General features: G+C 43.9%; 3 protein-coding genes across 3 annotated transcripts in view; 1 reads left to right on the top strand and 2 right to left on the bottom strand.

Moving 5' to 3' along the window:
* Positions 1 to 1784, top strand: part of ARMC7 (armadillo repeat containing 7) — a 12528-nt gene extending 10744 nt beyond the window's left edge. The window contains exon 5 of the transcript XR_006101755.1: positions 1304 to 1784. The gene's annotated coding sequence lies outside the window, so the exon portion shown is untranslated. The remainder of the gene's footprint in view (positions 1 to 1303) is intronic.
* The window catches only part of NT5C (5', 3'-nucleotidase, cytosolic), a 9899-nt gene extending 3552 nt beyond the window's left edge, over positions 1 to 6347 (bottom strand). The window contains exons 1-3 of the mRNA XM_042447927.1: positions 6130 to 6347; positions 909 to 1009; positions 765 to 825 (exon numbers count right to left, since the gene is read on the bottom strand). Coding sequence (XP_042303861.1) covers positions 765 to 825; positions 909 to 1009; positions 6130 to 6306 — 339 coding nt within the window. The 5' untranslated portion in view covers positions 6307 to 6347. The remainder of the gene's footprint in view (positions 1 to 764; positions 826 to 908; positions 1010 to 6129) is intronic.
* Positions 6348 to 9058: 2711 nt separating this feature from the next.
* JPT1 (Jupiter microtubule associated homolog 1) lies at positions 9059 to 25814 on the bottom strand. Its single transcript, XM_042447929.1, has 5 exons — positions 25650 to 25814; positions 21074 to 21222; positions 19595 to 19692; positions 14043 to 14064; positions 9059 to 10102 (listed from the first exon to the last, which is right to left on the bottom strand). The coding sequence occupies exons 1-5, from the start codon at positions 25703 to 25705 to the stop codon at positions 9954 to 9956; spliced, it is 474 nt and encodes a 157-aa protein (XP_042303863.1). The 5' UTR covers positions 25706 to 25814; the 3' UTR covers positions 9059 to 9953.
* Positions 25815 to 26448: the final 634 nt, after the last annotated feature.

Here is a 26448-nt window from a genome sequence, read left to right as displayed (position 1 = left end):
TCTCTATATTTTTATTGTTGTAACCCGCCCGGATTCCTTGTGATTGGGCGGGCTATAAATTATTATTATTATTATTATTATTATTATTATTATTATTATTATTATTATCCTTCACAGCTGACAAAGCCTATATCACAGAGATGGGAACTGTATGGCCCGCTATATGTTGTTGAATTGCTACTCCCAAAATTCCTAGTCAGCATAGCCAGTGGTGAGACATGCTGGGAACTAGAGTTCAGCAACATCTGGCAGGCTGCATAATTCCTGCTCCTGCCACTCTGATTTGTTTGTATATACACCTTGGTATACACACTTCGTATACACCTCCAACTTTAAAAGCAGGGGGTGTATCCAACCTCTTTTTTGCAAAGAGGCCCATAGACTATTCAACTAATTTGAATCGGCAAGATATTTTTAAAAGCCCATGGCTTATGGGTACAGGTGAGAGAGTTTCAGTTTATATGACACATTTATATCAGGAGTCTAGTCCATAACATTCACCTAAATCCTCAAGTCTCCAGTTATAAGGGGGCTAGCTGCTCTGCAAGTTTAGGACTAATGGTCTGGCTGCAGAATCAACCCAGCCTAATTAATACATAAGAAGACACCAGGCACTGGTAGCAGAGATACGGCAAAGCGGACATAGCGAAAAGGAAAAATGTTTTTCTAATGACATTCATAATACATCATATTTGAGTAAGTACTCAAGTTGGGCAAGAAAAACTGAAAAAGAAAGAATACGGGAGAAGATAAAATTTTCCAACCTTTTCCTGGACGCAGTAGTCATATTTCCGTAAAGGGGTTGTGCAAAGAAAAACTTCGGTGCTGAAAAGACATAGCATTATTAGTCACTACAGGAGAACTTGTGTACTTAGACCAAAATGTTCTGTATTTGACATGGTTCTTACTTGGGCATTTGGATCATCTCTTGCATTGCTTCAATAGCTCCCGGAATGGGATCCAAACCCAGAAAAAAGCCTTGTGACTCATACACACTGGCTATCTTGACCTAAAAATCACACACAAAGAATTGCATTTCTCACTGCAGTCTGTTGGGCAGAATTTACCTGTTGCTTAGCACTCAACTAACTTTAGATAACAAATGTTGAAACTAGATGAGGTTTCCTACTCATCAAAAAGCCTGAAGAACCATTTTGATTTTCAGAACAACATCCCCATTTCTATAATCAAGTAGCACAAGCAATAAAGCTGTTATTTAAAGCAAGAAGTTGACTATTTTTATTCATACATAACAGGCGTTATAGTAAGTCTTGGCTCTCAGGATTATGACCTTTTCCAACAGGGCGATTATGCTGACCAAGCTGCATCTGTCAACAGACTCAGGAGAGGAGTTGTCAACTCTCCCCTTGCAGCCTCCACAACCTGCTTTGGAGGACAAAACTACCCAGGAGTAACGCAGAGGTCTTGTAGTGGAGTGATAACAGGGAGAAACATCTGCACTGCTAGTACAGAGATGGGAATTGTGCCATCTAGATGTTGTTGAGCTACAAATTCCAACTTTCTTCCCCATTGACTGTGTTGAGAGTTTTGGTTCAGCAACCGTGGAAGACTGCATGATTCACATCCCTGTGATGTGTTTGCTTTGTTCTTTTAAAAACGTGTTTTCTTCTTTTTAAAAACCCCTCTGTTCATTGCTTTGAGAATCTCAATTGTAAAGTGGTTCAAATTGTCTAAAATAAAAATGACATTAGCATGATTCTTTTTGTATTAGTAATGCAAAGACTTGCAAGTAGTTCTTTTCTGTTTATATGTAGAGGTTAGTAGCTGCTCTGCCGTTATCAGAGTGAAATGCTAGTTGCAATTCTAGGGATCTGCAACTAGTGAATCACTCTAGATATGAAGAGATTTTCTTCACATTAATGTCATTATGTATTCTATCCCAACTCTTTTTTTTTTTTTTTGTGAAACACTGACCAGCTATCACAGAAATTGACATTCAAAATTCAAACACTCTTTGTGTGAAACAGAAGATACACACTATTTCCTTAGTCTGTGGCTCTGAGACTTTTGCTTTAAGAGAGGGAGTTGCTCACGTATTTGGTCTGTCACTTGACTAGATTATCCCTTGCATGGTCATAGGGATCCAGTTTCAAGTCCACACTGAACCATGAAGCTCTGGATAACCTCGACCAGTTATTCCCTCACCCTACTTCACAAAAGGTTAGTGAAGATAAAGTGAGGAGAAAGGGAGTTACAGACTCTGCCTTCAGCAGTGGGAGAAGGGCAGGATATAAATGTAACAAAAAGTATGCAGGATTGGGTTTAGTGGTTGGATGGGCAGCCACCTGGGAAGCCCCACATTTAATGCTTTAGAGTTCCCTGGCAGAAGAAAAGTGGGTTATAAATAAATACAAATTCTTCAGTAGAGCTGATGGTCACTTAACACTGCCACCCCCATTAATCTCCAGTAATCTCAGTGGAAGCATAGTGAGAGAGGAGAGTTTTACAAACATACACACACACATTTTTTAAAATATGCCTAAGTAATATCACCTTGACATTTATTTGGTGATAGATCCCTGATAAGGCAGCTGCTACACGATGCTATAAAATTCGGCCTGTTTCAACATGTGGAATGTATACACACATTTAAGGATAAACACTTCTCATGTGCTTGAAAATGGTTGTAATAGGCATACCATTTATCATAGTGAATACTCTCCCATGCTTCACTGTCCCTTTTAACCACTGCTAAAGAAGAACTGACAAAACCACCTCTAAGTGTGCCTTGCCTAAGAAAACCCTGTGAAATCCATGGGATTGTCATAAGTCAACAGGTGACTTGAAGGCACGTATGTACACACACACAGAGAGAGAGAGAGAGAGAGATGGGGTTTATTTGGTAAACTATTTCAGATAGCATGTGCCTCTGGAAATGATTTCTAGTTATAGGTGCAACTACCAAGTTACAGTTTAGATCCTATTCTTAAATATGTATATGCTTATAATCCCTGGCAATGTTGAAGACATACAAATACATTTTGGACTGGATCATGAGTGGACCAGTGAGTAGACAGCAGCTCTCTCTGAGGAAAGATGGAGGGGCCAGTCACTTTCTGGAACCTGGTTCCCTCTATTCAAGGCGGTTGCAATAGTAAAAAAGACTGCACATGTGCTGGTTCTCTCCCAAAAATATCAATGTTCACTACAAATTGCACTAGGCATTTAATACACAAATTCAGGACATTTGAAATTTAACTCCAATTTAACTGGTATTCAGACTAACTTATCTATGGCAAGAGATAAATGTACATAGTTGGGAAAACAAGTTTAAAGAGGACTTTGCAATGCTATTTTCTGTGAATCAGTTGTGTTTCGTTTCCTTTATTGGGCAACTTGTGCAGTTGCTGGGGAACTTTTGGCCCTCCAGATTTTTTACCTCTTTTCCATTTGAAAGGGATTGTGGGAGTTCTAGCCCACAACATCTGATGGGGGGGGGGGAAGTCCCCCACCCTGAGACTGTGTGAATGCATTTAGTGATACCATGATCCTGCACAAAATTTGACATCCTGAGAACTTAGAAGCAAGTTCCTAATCCTTAGAACAGTGATAGAAATTGCATGGCTTTCCAAATGTTGTTGGATTGTAACTCCCAACATTCTTCACATTGGCTGCACTGAACATAGCCTCTGGGAGTTGCAGTTCAATAACCTTTGGAGGCTTCATGATGTCCACCCCTGCCTTAGAAATGCAGAGATATGCTTGGAGTGAAGATAGTACTGTATTGATTTGCTGATGATTTTTTACTAATGAATGAAATATACAGGATTCTGGCTGGACCGTACCACTCCATAATATTGAGAAATCCCACGTTGAATGGTGTCCCATGTTTGCTCTTGAATGCTCTGAAACTGAAAAGCTAGTTCTGTCAGGAAGAAAATTGTCAGCCATGTCTAGCTTTTCACAACTAAGGAGTTAAATTCAGCATGAGGCTTTCAGGCCTGCATATTTCAATTTGTACTGTACTTCAGGGGGGGGAAAATAGGCATTTGACACATGTAGGGCTTCATACACAGAAAGGAATCATGTCTTTGAGTGCCTTTCCTTTTAACACTGCATTTCTGCCTAGGACTAAAATTCCCCCAAATTGAATTTATCTGGCAGAGTTGTTGAAGGTATTAAAGCTGCAAAGGGGGTAGAGGAACATCAGGGCACCTTTAACTGAAATGTAGTTACTGTTTCTCTCAACACTCTGAGGAAAGTCCAACAGAATCAAGATTTTCCTCTTGCTGCCAGATGTCTCTTGAATTTTTGTCCACAGTTCTTGGTGACAAAAAAGAGAAGGAAAAAACAGGGGAGGGGATCAGTACTATCTATTTTGCAAGGCATAGACAAGTTTCTTTTTAATGAGAATTCCCAGAATCCCCCTCCCATCAACGCAGGCATGGGATGTGGGACTGTAGTGGGAGTAAAGTTTTGAAGCTGTGCTCTCTTACTGTTGCCTCCTGTAGTGCTATCTCCTAATTGGGAGCATCTATCTGCCTTGTAGAAATAACGCAATCTGAAACCATATGGAATCCTAGGATTTGTAGTTTTGCCAGATCTTTACCTCTCTGCCAAAGAGTGCGGGCACCTTACAAAACTACAAGCCCCAGGGTTCTGTAGGTGGAGCCATGGTAGCTATAGCAGTGTCAAACAGCATGTATTTCTACAGTGCAGGAGCCAGGGTGACCAGAGGTGGTCCTAGTCCTGGGCATGCCCCATATTTCAACCTCCCATCCAGGAAGAATTCCAAAATGCCCTCCATTTTGAGCAGGACTAAGAAGCAGGAATTAATATGGCTGTTTTTAGCTTTTATTTGGCCATGTCGTCCTTGAGTGCCCTACATTTCATGGTGCCTAGTCCTCCTTTGCAGTTAAATATTTGGTCACCCTGGCAGGAGCCAGCATGACCGTGTTAGACTATGACTCTGGAGGCCAGGGTTTGGTTCTCTGCTTAGCCACTGACCTTGGGCGAATTGCACCCTCTCAGCCTAAAGGGGTGGCAATGGCAAAACCCCTCTGAAGAAATTTGCCAGGAAAACCCCACAATAGGCTCACCTATGGTGTGTGTGTGTGTTGTGCCTTCAAGTCCTTCCCAATCATGGCAAACCTATACGTACTGGGTTTTTCTTGGCAAGATTTCTTTAGAAGGTTGCCATGGCCTTCCCCAGAGGCTGAGAGAGTGTGACTAATGGGTTGCATGGCCCAGCTGGGAATTGAACCCTGGTCTCCAGAGTCATAGGTCCAAAACTGACAGCAGAAATCATCCAGTTTGAGACCGTTTTAACTGCCCTGGCTCAGTGTTGGGGAATTCTGGGAAGTGTAGTTTTGTGAGACAAGGAGCCCTGGTGGTGCAGTGATTAAATGCCTGTACTGCAGCCACTCACTCAAAACCACAAGGCTGCGAGTTCAATCCCAGCTAAAGGGGCTGAAGCTTGACTCAGGCTTGCATCCTTCTGAAGAGGTGGCTAAAATGAGTACCCAGCTTGTTGGGGGGCAGTTAGCTTACAGTTGTAAACCACTTAGAGCAGTGATTCCCAACTCTGGTTCTCAGAATCCCAGACCATTGGCCAAGACAGCTGAGGCTTCCGGGAACTGAAGTCCAAAACACCTGGAGAAGCAGGTTTTTTTGGGGAATCACTGGCTTGGAGGCTGCTTAGTGTGGTACGAAGCGGTATATAAATGAAGCTGCTATTGCTATTGCTATACAGTATTGAGCCTTCTCTGGTGCTACTACAAAGTACAATTCCCAGGATCCCCTAGCACTTAGTTAAAGTGGTCGGAAAGACACACGAGGAGGAGGAGGAAGAGGCATTGCATCCATTGTGGAATTCTGGGAGTGGTAGTTTACTGTTTCCTGGGCAAGGGAGCTCAGGAGATTAACACACCACACTCTCATAGTGCTGGTCTTCCACTTTGTCTGCTTCCTGTTGCATTCTGGGATTTGCAGTTTAAGGAGGGGCATTTAGAATCCTCAGTCTAGGAGAGCTGTTAGGCCTCACTGAACTACAAGCCCCAGAATGCAACAGGAGGCAGCCAGTGCAGTCAAAGTGGCACAGCAGCACTATGAGAGAGCCTTCCCCGTTTCCTTCCCCGGGTCTTGGGGCGGGTGCTGTCTCTCTCTCACCGCCAGGTCCTCCCTGAGGGCGCGGTACTGCTCCAGGACGGAGAAGCCCCTCCGCTGGGCCAGGGAGAGGTGGGGCTCCCCGGGGAAGGAGGCCAGGAAGCCCCGCAGCACCCCGCCCTCGAAGTCGGCCAGCACCCCGTCCATGTCCACCAGCACCCTCAGCACAGGGCCAGCCATGCTTCCCTCCTCCTCCTCCTCCTCCTCCTCACAAGGAGAGGCGGAGCAAGGCCTCACTCAGCAGCAGGAGGGGAGGAGGCCTTGGTCAAGGCCTCAGTCGACTTTGGCACCGTTTTAACTCTTTGTCTGGCTCACTGCTATGGAATTCTGGGAGTTGGAGTTTGTTGTGGGCCCAGAGCGGCCAGACAACAAGTTAAAGAGAGCCAGTGCACTGCAGGCCTAGGAGTAACATCTTCCAGTCCTTTCTCCTCTTTGCCTGATGAAGAAGCCAGTGTGACTTCAAAAGCTTGCCATGTGTCATTGTGCATTTGGGTTGTCCCAGTAAGGTATCATTGTCTGGATGCGGCTTCTTGGTGCGAGTGTTGGACTATGACAACTCCAGAGACCAAGGTTCAAATTTTCAATCCGCCATGGAAACCCAGAATGCCCTTGGGCAAGTCACTCTCTCTCAGCCTCAAGGCAAAGACAAATCCTCTCTGAACAAATCTTGCCAAGCTGATGCGTAAAGCAACATAATGGACAGATGTGATAAGAAACCCTATAGGCACTTATAGTCTTTTCTTCCCCCCCCCCCCGATATTTTAAATAAATTTTAATTTTTATCCAGTTTTCTAGTATTTCTTCTGTCATTTCAGCATTGCTTTGAAGGTATGCAAACTTTCTGCTTCAGTTGGTTGTTATTTTAATGCAATTTATTCAGTCTTACTGTTCATTTGAAACCTAAAAACCCTAAAAGCATCAGATCCTCTGATCTTAGACATTAAGCAGGGTCATCCCAGGGTTAGTTCTTGGATAAGTGATCACCCACAAATGCCAGGGTGGTGTAGGCTGTATTTCAGAGGAAGGAACTGGCATAATCAACTGAGTATTCCTTGCCTAACAAAAGCCTTTGAAATCCATGGAACCAGGCAGCTTGAAGACACATGAACACACATAATGGCCCCATGTTGACCAGGCCCCACACACTTCAGTAGGCCCTGGTTTTAATTCAGCTTCCAGGCAATATACTCAACTCCTGCTTTCACCATGAAACTAAGGCACTGCAAATTACAGCCAGGCTTTTATTTCAAAACTTGTACAATGAGATTTCTTTTTTGGCCTTTTATGAGCTTGGCAAATAGGACAGACGTTAAAAGAAAGCTCTGTTGATTTACTAGGATGGAGGAAAGAAAGAAGCTGCTGGTAAAAACTATAAAACCATGTGACTCCACCTCGAATTCACCACCTCTCATTTATCAATCCTCTGCATTTGCTACTAAGCTTTAGCCAAGGCAGAAAAACTAGTTTCCTAGCATATGCAGCTGGAGCTGAATTTATCCAGCATTTGATTTGCTTTTAATCCTATCCCCAAAAGAAAGCTGGGCTAAGAGAATTGAAGATGGGAGGCAGCCACTGGAGAAATATTTCAAAATATCTTGTAGTACAGGAGAAATATCTTGAAGTACTGCATATAACCCAAATGGGACATATCCCATGTTGATAGTATAAGGCTGCTATTGTTCTACATACATGTGTCTAAAAGGAAGCCCAAATGTTATTAAAAGTTTTTGCCACCTTAAGACTATGCAAAGAAAATCCAAATAACAAAATTTCTTCAGACACATCATTCTGTAGTTCAAGCTATTCTACTGCAGAAATATTTCAGCTCTACAAGAGCCACATTGTAATGTACAATGGGGTCAGTTATTATGGGGTGGGTAGGGGGGGAAGGCAAAATTACTTCCAAGATAGCACTCATTCCCGGACAGCTTTGTCATCTAAATTCCTCTTTACAGCTTTTGTTTTGAACTTTCTGCCAAGATGAAGATGCAAAATGGCAATTTAACTGAATACATCAGACATGGAGCACAGTGCTTGGTGAATAGACTGTTAGGGACTGGACTGGAATGAGTATGTTGAACCTTAATCCTGTCAAGAGGGAAATTCTTCTCAATTAGCAAGCTACCAAACTAGAAGCAATTCAGATTGGAGCCAAGAGCAGCATTGGCTCCCCATCTTGAACCTGACTGGCAGGAATACAGTACTGCTGCTCAGCTTTGGTCTGTGATGTGCCAGTTGCACCTGTTCTTTCAGATGACAGATTCAGCTTTGGTGACCACAAAAGACATTCCTCTGCCATGTGAATTTGTTCCTTAAGATCTTCTAGGAAGGCTGTTCTGCTTTTTCCCAACACTTGTTTTTGCTTGGGATGGAGGAGGGGGCCTTCTCTGTTGCCACCCCAGTACTGTGGTGCTCCTTCAAAAGGAAAGGCCAAGTTTGTCCCCTTTGATAACCATATTGTATTGCATAAAAATTCATAGCTCACTGAGAAAGCATCTGCTCTGCATACAAAAGGTCACAGATTCAGTCACATCTTTAAGTGTTTCCAGAAGCACAGCTTAAAATTCTTTTCAGAGTTCAACCTGACCTCTTCAACAGTAGCAAAATGCAAGTGTCAGGACTTCTATTAGCATAAAGGGCCTACTCAGCTACAAACAGACATGTTGACAAGCAATCCTTGTTCATTAGATACATACAGTGGTGCCTTGGGTTACGAAATTAATTCGTTCCGCCGCAGTTTTTTCCTATGGGATTTTTTCATATCCCGGAAATTTCGTAAGGCGGTGCTTTCGTATCCCAGGGTACCACTGTAGATGGGAAATAACTGAAAAATCAACCGTGTGTTTCTCTTAGTGGATTTCAGTCATGGATCAATCTGAAAACTGAGTAGAGCAGCACACCAAATTAACCTTGAAAATAAAACTCTCACTGCTTCAAAATTTCTATATTCTTTATTTTTAAGCAACAATCCAGCTTTATCAAGATACAATACACATTTAGAAGGATGAGATTTTCACCTCATTGTCAAGCACCAGCATGATCATGCATAGCACTAGAGTAATTTGGACCTGAAATGTTCCTTTACCAATTTGTCTCCATCCCAGTACTTACTTCTGTAAGATCCATTTTATTGTCACTTAAAGAGTGGACCAATACTCAGGAAATAGAACAGCTGGCTCATGTCAGCAACCCTGTATTTGGCACTGGTCTCATCTTGTCACGGTTGAATCAAAATTCTTCTTATTGAGGGCAGCATGGTTAATTATTACCACCACAATTCTGTTCTGGTAATAATAATCTGGTAATCTGCACAAACCGGACTAGATATTTGCTAGTTACTGAACAGTATACCTTGGATACTCAACCAGCATGTGTTGCAGAGAGAGAGAAAGAACATTTTGTCATCCATCTTCTGATATGTACAATCCCATCTTTCAACCTTTCTAAACCAACTAAGGGGTCCTACTAGTTTGTGGACAAAAAAGTTACCTAGCACACTCAGAACCAACCAGCCTAGTTTATGAAACACACCACAAAAGACCTCAGAAATCTTTCAGTCAGCCATGGACTGCATAGTGAATACAGCTCTATATCTACCACTAGAAAAAGAAATCACACATGCCACTTCCATTAGACCCAAGGGAGACAAGACAGAAGTTAGAAAAAAACATTTCTTTTTTCAAGGAGATGAAGTACATAAAGTGCTTCTTTAATGAGAGTTTGAGAAGTTGTCAGGCTCAAGCTGTGCAGTTCACAAGCATGGAAGAAAAAACAAAGATGACAGACATGAGTTCCAAGTAGACAGAAGAAGCAAAGGATGATCAAGTTTAACCAAGGACTAAGCTGGACTTTCCACCAGGTGGATTTCTCCTAGATGGTACAGGCGCTGGGGCTACTGGGCTAGGCACAGGTGCAGCCGGTAGGGGCTTCTCTTCACTCAGGCCTGATGCAGAGTCTATGTCGACTTCTGTGTTTTCTAGCAAGAGAAGAGAGGAATAGTTATTATGTAGAAACAGAACCGTTGCCTTTTAGCTGAGCACCTGCTAATATTGGCAGGAAGCTTATAAAATTTCTGTTACAAGAATGCCTGCAGCTTGTGTGGCTCTAGCCAAACGGGGACCACATTATCCCAGCTGTCCTCTACCTTACAAACTACAAGTACAGATCCCTTTTCTTACTACAGTGTTACAGTTATTTACAAAGACTGTGATGCCACAGGAAATCATGTAACAATAAGGAGAAAAATACTACTCCCACACTCTGCTCTGTTGTGTAGCTACACTGATACAATATAAATCTTTTGTAGGTTTCATTTGCACAAACATTGTCTCAGGGAAAGGTGACTGGCCAGTTTCTACTCACTCACAGTTCTAAGAAACTACACTTTGTTTAACAAAGGGTAACCTTGCTAGACTTTTAAAAACAGGTGGCAATGCAGTACAAAGTTAGGTTTGCTGATGTTTTCACTCATCAAGCTTCCATGGGAAATTGCCCTTAATCTGTATTACATGTATTTCACTACTGCGGAATATGCTGAACATTTGTGTGTGTGAGAGGTCTTGGTGTCACATTGGAGAACTGGCTACCTCCATTTGCTTAATTCAAAAAGCTGTCTGGGAAAAGCTCATCTCAGTCAGTAGGATACACCATGGAGCAGTGAGGTGCAAAAATTAACTCTGTTTTTCAAAAATAAATGTAGGCAGCAGGTGTAACAGCATGGGCAGAGCAATCTGTCAGGGGAGGGAGAAGTTGAAATAGATGAACTACTAAATCTAAAGCTCTGCTGGACTCATGCTGACAGGGCAGAAGGTCTGTATCTTTCTCTTTTCCTTCTGTAGTGAAGTTTTGTTTTTTTTAAAGACCTTCCAATGGAAGCCCACCTGGATCAGGGATAGTGTGCTTCTCCCACAACTGAGAACATGCTAAGGATCTAGTAGATCGACAGCCTCCCTCAATTCATCATGACTTTTATACTTCTCTACTGGACAGCAGAAGGGAATGGAACGTTAGTACTTACCTGAGATATGTCCCTTTCCAGCAGAGAAGGTCCGAACATCCTAACAGTGGGTAGCTCCGCCTGCTTAGGAGCTGAGCAAGCGGAGCTACCCACTGTTGGGATGTTCAGGCCCTTCTCTGCTAGGGAAGGCAAACTTTTGCATGGCAGCGGAGGAGGATTTTGAGGGCATTCATCCCCCTGAGGCCAAGAGAAAGAAACCTGTGTAATCCTGTGATGTCCTCCCCAGAGGCTGTGTCCTATTTTGGCCAGAGAACCTGAAACAATCTGGTCTTGAGTACTTAAGAATCTATTGGGATGCAACTTTCTCAAAGATGGTTCAGTCAATGTTTTGCATGCCTGTCTTTCAAATTTGTACATTACTAGTAATTGCATTAATGGCTGCATCCAATGCTTACTATGCATTACAGGCTAAGTACCTTTTATCCAAAATGCTTGTGACCAGAAGTGTTTCAAATTTCAGATTTTGGAATACATCATTTGCATATAGACAGTACATAACACAAGTAGCATATTATGTACGAGGATGGAAAAAGAGGCATGCCTGGAGAGACTGAGGATCTGTGAAATGGCAGGAATCCAGGTGTGAATCCTTGGTGTGAATCCATGCATCCCGCCATTTCACAGATCCTCACATCTCCCTCTAGTCGCAAGTCTCTCCATCCTCATGTGAATGAAACATTCACTATTTGTGTTATATATGAGACATAAGGGTGAAGAGCCTAAGGATCTGAGAGACATACGAGCTGGAGCACTGCAGCAGAAGCAGGTGGCTAATGACAAAGTTTTCATTTGTGGATTTGGGATGTTCACCCTATATAATAACTGAGTAGGGGGATTATCTGCAAAAGTTGGACTTTTCTGATCTTGTAATCCTGGTAAGGCCCCTCATAAGCCCATCCTCACGCTTGAAAAGCCAAAAATCAAAATGAAAAGTGCAGTCCAATTACATCACATTCCAACCTTGTGAAACTCTCAATTTTTGCTGCTTTTGGATATGGGGCAGGCCATGGCAGAGTACGCAAAATGTAAGATAGTGCCAATGCAAACACCTTACTGTTACAGTTTTTAAAAACCACATAACCACCTATCATTTGATTTCAGAACCTGTTGCCAAATTTTATTTTGGGGAATCTTTAATATAATTATGCATTTGAAATTTTCCAACACCAGACTGATTTCTAAGAATGCTTGTTCCAACATTTAGCTTGCAGGAGAAAGAAGAACTGTATCAGCTACGTATTATTGGGGCCAGTGCTTTGTCCAATGCTCAGGGGCAGGGGGAGCAGAACAGCCTTGCCCCACTGATCAATCATGGGACAGGTTTGTGGTGGTGCAGGCTGGCAGTACATCTCTCTGGCTTTTTCTACGTACTTTTTGGCTAGCTTGGCCCAAGTCCCTTTCAAGGACTGAGAGGCCAACCTCACACTAAAATGCAGTGATCTAATTAACATTAACATATCTGCCTTTGTTGCATTTTACAATCCTATTATTTGGCTAAATAACGTGAATGTGGGTTGTATACACATATGCCAAGATAGAGTTTATCATATACATGCAATCTGATCACATGACCTTTCTAGCTCATCTTTCTGACCTTGATTTCAAAATCTAGCTGAACTGACCAATTTCTGGATGACTAACTACGAGTCTAAAAAGACATGCACTGAGAATGAACACTGGGAGAGTGAAGTTAACTATGTTTGCTGTGCAATAGACAGAGGAATCAATTAAAGCTATCTGCTGAAATAGTGAAGATCAGTCATCTTCAACAGTCATCCTGGGATGGCTTTCTTAGTTAGCTTTTCATGCATGTAAAAAGCCAACTACGAGAAACCTCATGAAGAGATTAAGTGAATAATGACAACTGCCTGCCAGAGGAAAGGTGTGCTATTTCATATCTGATAAGCCCACCCATGTGCATAAGGCATTGAATGTCAAGAGTACTTGTTCCACTTCACAGAAAAAATGGAATTAATTCCATTCTATTCAATCCACTTCTCCTACAACTGCCTGTTTGGGCTACTGGTCCAGGTGCCCCTATCTGCTCTGGCATAGGCATACTGCTGAAAGGAATACAAGACTTAAACAGATCTTTTAAAGTGTGCACTTGCTGGTTTTTGTAAAAAGAACTCTGTCAGACCACCACCAATAAGAAAGATATATGATTATAAAGAGGATTCCAGTTCCTAAGGGAGAGGTTTTCTACATTCCTGTGGTCCTTACGAGGTGGAAACCTCAAGCTGTAATTGTGGGGCAGTTACTTAAAGTTGTTATGTTACATCATGCATGCTGTACATATGAAATCAGAGTCTCTACATGGGTGTGTGAGGCCTTATAGCAATTCAGTGTCTCAGGGCTATGGTTCTACAAGTCGGGTAAAGCTTAGCTTCATTTTAAAAAAGCAGAATTTTCTTGACCAGACATCACTGTAACCAAAATGAACCTCATTTTTATAACAGTTATGTTAATAGAAGCTTTTCCTAATTTTTCTCAGTACTTCCCCACAACAATGCTCTGTGCATTTCCATACTTTTATCTGCACTGAGTTTATTTCTGCCCACTCTCCCCTCCTCAAGGTGTAATAACTACAGACATTTGAAGTTATCACACAGATCAGTGTATACCTGATGTGGTAAAAGCTTTGCCATAGGCTCACACACAAGTAACCAACATTTTATATATTTATGACTATGCATTAGGTGAGGCCCAGGAACCATGGGTGTTCCCATATCACAGATCTGCATTATCTCCAGATTCTAATTCTCTTAAAACTTGCACCTTTTCTTTGAGGCCTTGAGTAGAATTCTTCCATTCATTCTATCAGAGATTCTCCCCATAAGCTCAAAGGTTTTAAAGCTAAAGGTTTCTTTAGAGATAAGGAGGGGGGGAAAGTACTTACCATGAGCTTCTCCTTCCCCGCCCTGCAATTTGAAAAAAGCTGACATTATTTCCTGGTTTTTGTAACACCAAAGACCACTGTGTTGGTAGCTCAGCCAACAACAGACATAAATTGTTTATAGGAAAGCCACTTCTTATGGACATAGTGCTGTCACAAAGTCCAAAACTGCAGTAAGGACACATATTTTCCAACCTGGCTGATGAATTAATTCCCAAACTCTGTGTTGAGCCATTCTATAAATGTTAAGAACATTTGTCTTTGAATGAGTGATCAATCAATCCTCTGCTAAGCAGCTCTTAGCATGAAGACTAGGAAAAATACAGGGTCAAAGCAATAACCCACACCAGGGGTCGGCAACCTATGGCCTGCGGGCCGGATCCGGCCCAGCGAGGCCTTGGGACTGGCCCCAGCCCAGTCCTGCCTCCGATTGCCGCACCCTCCTCCTCCATTATTAACCCTCCTGCCTAAGGAGGGAGCGACAAGAAGAGGCGCCTGTGTCCGTGTCTCTCTCTTTGCAGCCGGAAAGGAGGGCCTACAGCTCCTTCCAGGCACAGCCTGCCCTTCCGCTCTCTCTCCACACAGAGAAAGGAGGAGGCACCCATCTCTCTCCCGGACCCAGCCGAGGCCTGCGTTGCGACTAGCCCTGAAGCCTGGGCCTGGCCTGGCCGCTGCCTAGTCCTCCATGTCTTTGCTGCCTTCCACCCCGCATCCCCCGCCGCCGCCTCCTCCTCTTCCTCCCCGAAGGACACCCCTAGAAGGAGGCGTTGTGATGGCAGTGTGTGTGGGGGGGGTTGTGAGGTTCTGTTGTGTAGGGGTGTGTGAGTACGGAGGAGGGAATGGTGGGGGGATTCGACGGTGTGTGGGTTTTTGGTGGTGGTGTGGTTGTTGGGGGTGTGGGATGTGGCATATGTGTGGGGGTGGTGGTGTGTGGTGCCTAAAGAGACAAACTGGGCTGTGGGAAGGTGGGGGATTAGGGATATAGTGTGGGGATGTGGCATGTGGTGTTGTCTATCTGTCTGTCTGGTGCTAAAGAGACAACTGGGCTGTGGGAAGGTGGGTGATTAGGGATATAGTGTGGGGTGTGGCGTGTGTGTGTGTGTGTGTGTGTGTGTTGTTGTCTGTTTCGTCTGCTCGCCTGCCGCCTGCCTGCCTGCCTGCCTGCCTAAAAGAGACAACTGGCTGTGGGAAGGTGGGGGATTAGGGATTATAGTGTGGGGATGTGGCATTTGTGTGTGTTGTGTATGCCTAAAAGAGACAATAAATATTAGTTATTTAAATTTTTAAAAATTATTTAATTTTTTTTTGCTTCGCCCCCCCAGTTGTCTGAGGGACAGCAACCCGTCCCCCAGCTCAAAAAGGTTGCCTACCCCTGACCCACACAGAGGCACAACGGGCAACTTCAGATGGGTACTCTTTTAAAAGGAAGGGAGAGATGCATAAAATTATTCAAAATTTAGCTTCCAAAATGGCTAATATTAAGCTTTGAAGACTGGCATTTTCATTCTGTAGAACTGTTGGTTCTATGGCCCCTTCAGTTACAGAAGTCAGTACAGGCTTCCCCTGCCTTTTGACACCTTGTTTTCCAATGCCTCGCTCTTTGAGTGCTTGCAAATTACAGACAAGTTCCATAAATCTGACAGGGTATTGCCATTTCATCAGTTCTTACCTACAAGGCTCACTTGGGGCTGCTCACGTGTACTTGTGTGTCTGTATAATGTGTTAATTTAGCTTTTGCACATATGAAAAAGTGATTATATAGTGTGTTATTTACATTTTCAGTTGCCAAAATGCATTTGCAAGCTTAAAAAACTTGGGTTCCACTTTTCCTTTCTGATAGTGCTCTGGTCCCTAACTCATCAGATAAGCAGGGGCTTCCTATACATGACGAGCAGCCCACTTAATATTGTCCTAGCAACTTACAATGATATTTGAAGCAAGCTATTGATTCTCTGTGTGATTTACTGTTTTCACAGAATCATAAAACTGGAGAATTGGACAAGACCTCAATGGCCATCCAGTACAACCCCCTGCCATACAGGAATATACATTCAAAGCACTCCCGGTAGATGGCGATTCAGCCTCTGTTCAAAAACTTTCAAAGAAAATTTGGCTCTACTCTCTACTTGTCAGCCTCCACTGAGGGTCTGATGTTCTTACTTTTAGGTAACCATGAACAAAGCTCTTCACCTTCAAGAATGGTATAAGGCAATTGTAAATGCGGGGGTGTGCAGGTCTGCGCCACAGGCACACACACCATTAATTCTCCCTCCGTTCGTCCTTTGCACATAAGTGAGGGACGTGAGTCTGAAGACCACGAGAACTGAGGAAGGGCTGTACACACACAAGAAAAATAATCAAACTGCGCATATTCTTTCCCTTGAAATGACTGCTGGATTGCGAATGAATGTTACCAATCGAATGTAATGCTTCTCTTTACAATTATGTAAATTGACAAATTGATACAGCTTTTGCTAGGAATTCAGGGGTAGCCTGGGGAGAGCCAAAAAAATGCATTCTTTTCTGGCATTTTGAGGTGAGGGTTTATTATTATTATTATTATTATTATTATTATTATTATTATATCTGTGTATGAGGCATTCCGGAGGGGCAAGGAGTGGGGGATACTGGATGCATTAGCTTGCATTTTGGGGTTGAAAATGGGGCCAAGGGCAGATCATAACCTACAACACTGACCAAATGCCCACAACACACACACACACCCCAGAGGTTTTTACATTTGACAAGTGGTGCCTGGTCCTTTTAAAAAAAAGGAGGGGTGGAAAGCACCCTTCTGATGCCCCTATCAGTGCTGGAAACGTCACCTATGACCATCGTGTTACTAACTTTGATTGACAGCCAGGCACCTTCACCTTAAACCCGAATTCTCCAAGAGGGCATTCGTGTTAAAATGCCCCTGATTGGTAGTCAGCACTTGCTTCCGGAGAGATTCAGGAGGGAGGCCCCCGAATTTGCCCAGTCCCTTCCGGAGCAATGCTGCCAGTGTGAATGAGCCCTTAGTTAAACAGGTAAAGATTGCTACTCTCCCTTCAAGTCCCAGATGTACTATTTTGCTATTTGTGTGTGTGTGTGTGTGTATTAAAAACCCCATGCATCTGAGGTCTATGAAAGCTCATGCTGCCAGCTTCTTTCTTTCCATTAGTTTCAAAGATGCTACAACATTCCTTTGTATATTAAATGCTATCATGCACAATTCTAGCAGTTTAGAATTTTACCTTCATCCTACGTAGTCCTGGCATTTGCAGTGTGGCAAAGAGTGTAGAATTCCATGTTAAAGATTTCTTAGTGTTCTCCTCTAAACTACAACGCTGAAGTTCTGCAGCAAAGAAGTGTAGTATCCTACTAACTATACACACTAGGATTCCACCTGATGAAACCATGATAGTTAAAACAGAACTAAACTGCTACACTTGTGCAGGGTAGATACTCGCATCTTTCAAATCCTGTCTTCAAGATAACAGGCTTTCTCCAAGCTCCTGAGCTCGAAATGAGGTAAAGAGGTGAGTGACAATGCCCATGCCCTTGATGCTAATCTCTCCTCCAAGATCCCTGAACAACCTTTATACAAGTTATATAGCCTGGACTCAGTAAGCCAACCCACTTTTCTGTTCTTTAGAGCCCTCATACACAAAGCAAGATACACAGCAGCTCAACAACACATCCAACTTTGATTGTACATTGATTTATCCACATGGGGCCAAATCCACATTAGCCATGCCCAGAGAAAATCCATTCATATGATGGGGCTTGTCACAACTATGTCAAACCCCACTGATTTCAGCAAATTTACTCAAGGTAAGATTAATTATATTTAGCTCATAGGCAGTTTTTAGATCTAAGTATGGAAGCAGAAAACAACCAAGGCTAGAACAGTAGCACAGTGGAACAGGGAAGGGAAAGGAGAGAATGGAGAAAAGCCAGATAATCCCAATTCACCACGATATGTACATATCAAATGTCTCAAATCAAATCAAAAGGATAAGCAACTGGATGGGGCTTCTCATGGTCAGACGTGTTCTACTGTACTCCCTCCACTACCCTCACTTTCCCCACATTTAGCCTTATCTATTCCATAATCACTTCAGCACCTTCAAAACCATATGAATCCATAGTCATATTCTTCGCTACAGAGTTTCAGTATCAGTTCTGCAACAAGTATACATTCTGATGGTTTACAGAATGACCATGTAACTTCAGATTTAACAGGAAGGGACGAAGGAAGCTAAGTTAAACCAGGGACGTAGCCAGGATTTTAGGAAGGGGGGGGGGGTTCCAGACTAAGTGCCACGCTGGTCCTGGTTAGCTCCCCCTCTCTGGCAGCAGTGGTAGGCTGGCCAGAAATTGGTTTTAATTGTAATTTTAATGATAATTGTGATTATTTACTGTGATGTATTTGTATTATGCTGTGCACCGCCCTGATCATGGGAAGGGCGGTATAAAAATAACATTTTTATTATTATTATTTTATTATAATGGGGCTTGGGCGCAGCAGCACGCACCATTCATTTTTCTAATGGAAGGGGGGGTCCGGACCCCAAGAACCCCCCCCCTTGGCTACGTCCCTGGTTAAACCCAACTGCTAAGTGAGAATTAACTGTTTCTATAAAATAAAAAAGAGTTAATATTGCAAGAAATGATTAGCAGACAAACAACATTAGCAACATGTGCACTAAGGGAAGCTTCAGTTCCATGACAGAACAGTTAATCAGCCTCCTCCATGCTAAAACACAAGGTAAAAACATACCAGTTGTCTGTCAAATATCCTTATTACAGGTCTGCCTTACTAATGAACTAATGTACAAACTGCAACTTAATTCAACTTGCGTAACAAGCATTAAATTAGTACTGCTGAACTACTATTGGGAGTTTCACCTGCCACCTTTCACCCAATAGGCAACAAGGGTGAATTATGTTAAAGCCTTTAAAGTTCAGACATAGCCAGAACAAATTTACTGTACAGTGGTACCTCGGGTTACGAAATTAATTCGTTCCGCGGCTAATTTCGTAACCCGAAAAACCTTCGTAACCTGAATTGCCATAGGCGCTAATGGAAAAAATAGCTCTCTGCTGCCCTCCGGTGGCGGAAAATAGCGCCGAGGTTTTTTCGTAACCCGAAAAAACCTTCGTAAGCCGAAACAATAAATCCCTATGGGATTTTTTCGTATCCCGAAAAATTCGTAAGCTGGGTAATTCGTATCCCGGGGTACCACTGTAGTTACATTAAGCAATTCATGAGTTAACAAGCACACAGGGTACCCCTTAGTGGGAGATAAATTATCCTAACAATGTCATACCAAAAACCTGCAAATCACTATGCCATTAATGTCAGATACGCTGCTGCTGACAAATAAAAGCAAGTCTTTTCAGACCAGCCATTTACTTGAGACCTAATCCTCTACTAAGAGCTCAGGGAATCTTAGTGAAATTACCATAAAGGGGGATGGGAACGGAGTGGGACAGAAAAGGCATTTCTCCCTAGGGTCAAACAGTTCCCAGTCAACATTTTAATATTTTCAATTAAAAGCAGGTCTTACCTTTGGATCTACACAATCAGTAGAGCTTGCATCAGAAGAGTTTCTTCTGTGTGACCCAAGTGGTTCAGAACTTTCATTGGCATCACTGGTTTTGGGTGCTGCAAAGAGATTTGCCACTATAACCAACATATAAAGCAGATCAGGACTTAAAAAAAAAATTAATGTGTATAGTATTTCCAACCACTACTCCTTGCACCTAACCTGCCCCCTAATGCTTTGTATTGCATTTGAAATGATAATGAATACCCTTGATTACAGAAGTGTTTGGAATGCTGAATGATGTCTGGGATGTGAGGTTAGCATAGGGCAACCAGATGTCCTAACTGTAAAGGAGGACAAGGCACTGTAAAATGTGGGACACTGAAGAAAAATGTAGGACATGACCACATTAAAACACTCATATGAATGTAAATTCAAGCTTCTTAGCCATGCTCAAAATGGAGGACAGTTTGGAATTCCACCTGGACAGAAGGTTGAAATATAGGACATGCCATGGAAAATGAGGACATCTGGTCACCCTGGTTTAGCATATGTGTGATTTGCACACTGAATGAACTGGTCTAACAACAGTCTCAGACCTTTGTCTGCATTCATTAGGAATGCAAAAATAATATGGAAATCAAGTGAACCAATCACTCCAGAAAAAAGTGTGGATAACTGTAGCCCTCCATATGTAGTTTGACTACAACACCCACCATTCTTCACCATTTACTACAGCAGTTAGCATGGGAGTTTCAATCTAAAAATATCTGGGGGGCCACAATTGCCTGGCCTGAACTAAAAGAAATTTAGATACCCATGCATGTTACTTACTTGCTGCAATAACATTTACTTAATTTCTGCAGAATCCAAAGTTAGTTTAGGAACTGGGACAGCTGCTGGTGTACAATGATGATTCCGGATTGCCCCACCAGAAGTTACTATGTGTTTAGGAAAGAACTTGCTCTTCTGCCAAGAGATGGAGTGTGATGCTTGGGAATGTACACATCTAGTCATCATCTACTTGTTTGATCAACGTCTAGTAATCTCAATGCTCCTTCTCAACAAAGGGAGCGAAAGTAATTCTTGCTTCTAGCCATCTGTCACAATTCTAGCATAAATAGGATTTAAAAGTGCAAGTGACACTCTTCAATATTCTCTAAGTGGTTCACAAAAACTATTTTACAGCCCCTAAACAAGGCCAACATCCACCAAGTCAAATTCAGATATACATGAGGTGTGTGTGTACATGCTTTCCTATTATGACAACTCCATGAATTTCATAGGACTGTCATTGACAAGGATCCCTCAGAGGTAGTTTTGCCAGTTCTTTCTGGTGAAATGTAGCCTACAGTACTTGGTATTCACTGGCAGTCTCCCCATCCAGATACTAACCAGAGCTGACCCTGCTTAGCTTCCAAGACCAGATGGAATCTAGTGCCTTTAAGGTATTTAGGCAAGTGATATATGCATGAGCACCCCTTTAAAAGGAAGCTTCACCTGTTGACCTAGCCCAGGAAGGTGGATTTTCTTCTATGGTCCCAAAGATACTGGATGCCATCTTGTTCCTTCTGCCTCCTTGCTGTTGTTCTTTTGGTAAATCAAATCCAAAGTTGAAACTGGAGCCACCACCTGGTGGGCGAAGAACCCTGGAAAGAAATGTAGGAGTTGTTTAAAACATTTTATGTATCAGACACAATGACTTGCTTGTTTATACAGAATCAAAAATACAATCCTATCATTAACAAGTCACATGTCTTTTTCATTCTTGTTGAGTCCATTCTGTGGAGATTCAGCAAATTTTCCTTATCCATAGTAATGCTTCAGATATTTACTAATGCCTGGAGCACTATAGCTGGAGTAACTTTAATTTGGACAAGAAAGCAGTAGCTTTTAATTATTAAGTCAGCTTTATTATTTAAGAAAATCATGTAACAGGGTCTAGTTTCTGGCTTGTATAAAAGCCACTTTGTACATATCCCATCTGAGTCCTGAAGTTCAGAAGTCATATATATTTTCCATTATAAATTGTTCCTAAATTAAAATACAAGATGAACAAAACATTAAAAATTAAGGCCAATCTCTCCAATGAGATTGATCATTAACAGGAAATGGTATCCAATACAGAGCAGACAGAAAAGGCTTAACAAAAGCAAGGGAATCCTCTCTAACACATATACAGTAGTTTCTATAGCAGGTATTCATCGACTGTAGAAATGATTTTAAAATTAATTGTATTTTAATTTGTAAATTGCCTTCAGTCCCAGTTTTGGGGAAATGTGGAGTATAAAGGTTTACTACTACTACTACTTCTAAGTGAGCATACAAGATTTTTAGTTGTCATCAAAGCAACAGTCCAAATGTACAACTAAGTTTTACAAAGGTACTGATCAGACTCCCACATGCAAACCTTTGACATACAGGAAATTTTCATGCTGAATTCACAGAATTACAGAGTTGGAAGAGGCCACAAGGGCCATCCAGTCCAAACCATCACTATGCAGGAATACCCAATCAAAGCACTCCCAAGAGATGGCCATCCAGCCTCTGTTCAAAAACCTCCAAAGAAAGAGACTCCGTCACACTATGAGGAAGCATATTGCACAGTTGAACAGCTCTTACTGTCAGGAATTTCTTCCAAATGTTTTCCTGTAGCTTGAATCCATTGCTCTGCGTCACAGTCACTGGAGCTGCAGAAATCAAGCTTGCTCCATCCCCAATATGGCATCCCTTCAAATATTTAAACAGGGCTACCATATCACCTCTTAACATCTCTCTTCCCCAGGCTAAACATACCTAGCTCCCTAAGCCGCACCACCTAGGGCATGGACTTAGCAGTACAACCTAATGAGGGCTCCTTCAGTGGGTTATCATCTTTAACATCAGTTTGTTCCAGAGGGCATTTGCAGCTCTGCATGCCTCCTTTCACTGGAGGAAAAAGCCTGGCACTTGGATTATAAAATCTACTGCAAGAGACCATCTTAAACACTGTCACACATTCACCCCTATATACTTTTGTGTGGATTTAATTGATAAGCAGCTTTGGGAGGCAATCTTAGCTAAAAAGTAGGTTAACAACAAACCAGCCGCAGCAAAAAGTATTAGCGGCCTGAAATTTACCAAACTTCACTTCTGCCTTGAAAGTAAGTCTACAGAAAATAACCTGAATACTTACAAGCACAGCTACATGAATGGGCACACTGGTGCCTGCTTGCCCATACTCTCCAAGTCATTTGTGGAGTAAAGGGTAGGGAGGGTGTGAAGAAACAGCTATAAATTCCTGCAGGCTATTCTTATTCACCAAAGGCATCTAAACAAGTGCATTTTCCTACAACACTGATCCAATCCAGTTGGCTGTATAATAAGCAGTCACTCTATGATACAATCACCTCAGTGGTACAAGGTCTGTAATCATGAAGAGTTAAAGATTCAACAAAAACCAGAACTTCAAAGAAGCCAGAATTTAAGTACAACTGACAAAATCTGAATACTGCCATAGTTCACAAGTTTCTGTCTGTGATTTATCAGCAATTCACTTGAATGTAGCTTCATTTATACTCCGCTTTTCAATTCACACCATTCATGCACAGATGTGTGTGACATAACACTGTTTCATCACTAAATGGAAGCAAACACCCCAACTCAAGGGGGGGGGGGAGAACAGCCACATTGGTCTACACAACTAATATACGACCCTCTATCTGGAGCAAGGATGGGGTGTCCCTTCCATTCCTGGAGGACTATAACTCCCTTTGTTATAGCAGACTTGTCAAAGCAGATGGGAGTTGTAGGGCAAGAAATGTTGATACCCCACATGTTCCCCAGTCTGCTGGATTTGCACTTTTTCTCTCTCCCCACTAGTGCTCAGGCAACAGAAGGAAGGATTTCTTCCAATCACATGGGAATAGGCTTTCTTCCTTTCTGTCCTCACAAAGGATGACTGGGGAAACATCTGGTCCTCCAGGTTTGGCTGATCTCCAGCTGTTATCATTCATGGCCACTGCCCATGCTGACTGAGGCTGATGAGATCTGTAAACCTAGACATCCATGGGTCACTCACTCAGCCCTGGAAAACCTTCCCTAGGAAGAGAACTGCAGCTGGAGAAGCTCACTGCCAGGCTATTACAACAGGGAGTGGACTGAGGCATTTTCCTATATTAAAAAGATGTGTGTTATTATTTTGTTCCCAACACCAGTAGACCTTTGTTTCATCCTTCTCTAATACAGTTGGCCCTCCATATCCATAGATTCTTTATCCATGGATTCATGCATTCCACAGCTTAACAATATTTTTAAAATATATAAATTCCAAAAGGCAAACCTTGATTATATAAGGGTCACCATTTTACTATCCACCGTATTTAATGGGACTTTAACAGCTGTAGATATTGGTATCCAGGGGTGTGTGTCTAGAATCAAAGGATACCAAGGGCCCCCTGTACTGCCATTTGCTTTTGCAGTGGTACAATGCAAGTGAAATGTTTGAAGCCCTAAGTTTCTTTGTTCCATGACAAGGCCCTCCTTCAAGACTGCCTTGAGGGAGACGCAGTACAGTGGGCCCTTGGTATCCACTAGGGTTTGGTTCCAGGATGCCAAAATCTGTGGATTGTGGATGTTCAAGTCTCACTAAATACAATGGCACAGTGAGATAGTATCCTTTGTATAAAATGGGAAAAATTGCTTTTGGGAGTGTATATATTTGAAAAATATTTTCAAATGGTGGATGGTTGAATCAATGGATTAAAAAACATCCATGGATAAGGAGGGTTGGCTTTATTGCCCCCTTGCAAGCAAAACCAGCAGCTTTTTGGCCAAGGCCAAGAGATGCTCAAAAGTGTCCCGTGTGAGAGGCAATCTGCTTAAAGCAACAGTCTATGAGACGCCTGATGCTCTTTGAATCCTAGAGTTGCAAGAGACCCCAAGAAGGGCCACCCAGTCCAGCCCCCTTCTGCCATGCAGGAACTCTCAGTCAAAGCACCCCCTGGGGCCGACGGCCCTCCAGCCTCTGCTGGAAGACCTCCAGAGAAGGAGACTGGCGGGTGCGAGCCTAGCCTGCGAGCAGAGGTTGGAGCAAGGCAGGGCCGGGTGTTGGGGAGAAGTGGCTGGCCTGAAGGCTCTCCCGGCGGGAGCCTGGCCTTGCCCCCAGGTAGCCGGGCCCGCCGAGAGGCCAGACAATAGACGCGTGCTCCAGCCCCACCCAGCCAGCAGGAAGCAAGCGAGCAAAGCAGCAAGGCAGGCAGGCGCCCTGCATCCCTGGCAGCAGCCACAAAGGAGGGGCCATATCCAGGGATGTGTGCCCAGAGTGGGCAAGGAAGGGGTCCCCTCACAGGCCCCGGCCAAGAGGCGGAGGAGGGGGCGCCTCCTTTGTTCGCCTGGAAGCCAGGCCAAGGAGCCGGACTCGGAGGAGGCTTAGGGCAACAAGCAGCGAAGCCCAACACTTTCTCCGAGGACGGGGCGCCTGGCAGATGGATGAGCCTCGCTCCCACTGAAAGGCACAAGGCAGAGGAGGAGGAGGAGGAGGGTAGGTGGGCCACAGGTGCCGGGAGAAAGAAGGCACCCCCTTCCCCTCTGAAGCCTCGGGAGGAGGAGGAGAGTGGGGCCCCGAGGGGCCCTCCAGCCCAGCCCTGTCACAGGGGCGCTTGGCGTGAGAGTTCCTGCATGGCGAAATGGAGTCGGACCGGATGGCCCTGGGGGGGTCTCTTCTAACTCTAGGGATCTATGACACCCTGGAAGCACTCCCTCTGCCAGGTGCCGATTCGGAGGAGGAGGCCCCAGAGAGGGAGAGACAATGGGGCAGGGCAGCCGGGGCCCAGCCCAGCAGCGCTTCCCCGCCTTGCCCCCTCTGACCAGGCGCCTCCGTCCAAGGAAGGGGCCCAGGCAGAGAGCGGAGGGGGGCTGCGGGTGAGGCTCGGCAAAAGACAAGAGACCCCCCCCCGGTCTTCCCCTCCTCGGCCCCCGCCCAAGGCGCTCACGTGACCCGTTGCCACGCCAACCGAGGCCCGAGGCCCAACGCCCCTCTGAGCCGACGCCAAGCGCTCCCTTCCCTTTTCCTTTTCCCCATCCTCTTCTGCCGGACCTGGAGCTGCTGCGTCCGCTGGGGTCCATCCCTTCGTAGGTGGTCGTGGTGGTCATGGCGGGGAAGGAGGAGGCGGCGCCCGAGACAAGAGGCCGGCGGAAGATGATATTCCCGCACAACCTCTCCCAGCGGCTGCTGGCGTCGACTGCGGACACCGCCCGCCGCCGGCAGTCCCTTTTATAGCCCCATCGTCGGCTCCGCTCATTGGTCCGTTCAAACCCTCTCTCCCCATCCCATTGGTCGGCTCCCTGTCACTCAGAGGGTTGTCCCGCCTCCAAGCGCGAGAAACAAATCGCAGTCCCCTCCGGAGACTGGCCGGCAACCACTTCTGCTTTGCGGTTATTGGCCGTTTCCGACCGTCGCCTCCTTTGTTTGTGATTGGACAGGCCGGCTGCCACTCAAAGGGCTCCGGGACGGGATTGGCCCGCCTGACTCATGAGGCAATAACAACTTTCTCAGTTTGTCTTTATGAAGACATCCACACTGCAGAAATAATCCATCTTGATACCTCTTTAACTGCCGGGATTCAATGCCTTGCTTTCTGGCTGCATTCACATGGCAAAAATAATCCAGTTTGACACTGCTTGAAATGCCGTGGTTCAAGGCTATAGGATTCTGGGAATTATAGTTTGTGGTGGCGCCACAGCCCTCTGACAGAGAAGGCTAAGTGTCTCACACAAAACTACAGTTCCCAGAATCCCACAGCACTGAGCCATGGCAGTTAAAGCAGTATCAAACTGGATTATTTTTGCAGTGTGGATGCAGCCAGAAAGAAAAATGGAGGGGCTTTCTTCCAATC

This window comes from Sceloporus undulatus, chromosome 2 (genome assembly GCF_019175285.1).
Source record: "Sceloporus undulatus isolate JIND9_A2432 ecotype Alabama chromosome 2, SceUnd_v1.1, whole genome shotgun sequence".
Classification (NCBI taxonomy): domain Eukaryota; kingdom Metazoa; phylum Chordata; class Lepidosauria; order Squamata; family Phrynosomatidae; genus Sceloporus; species Sceloporus undulatus.
Note: the sequence above shows the minus strand (reverse complement) of the source record. Positions and strands in the feature narration are given on the sequence as shown.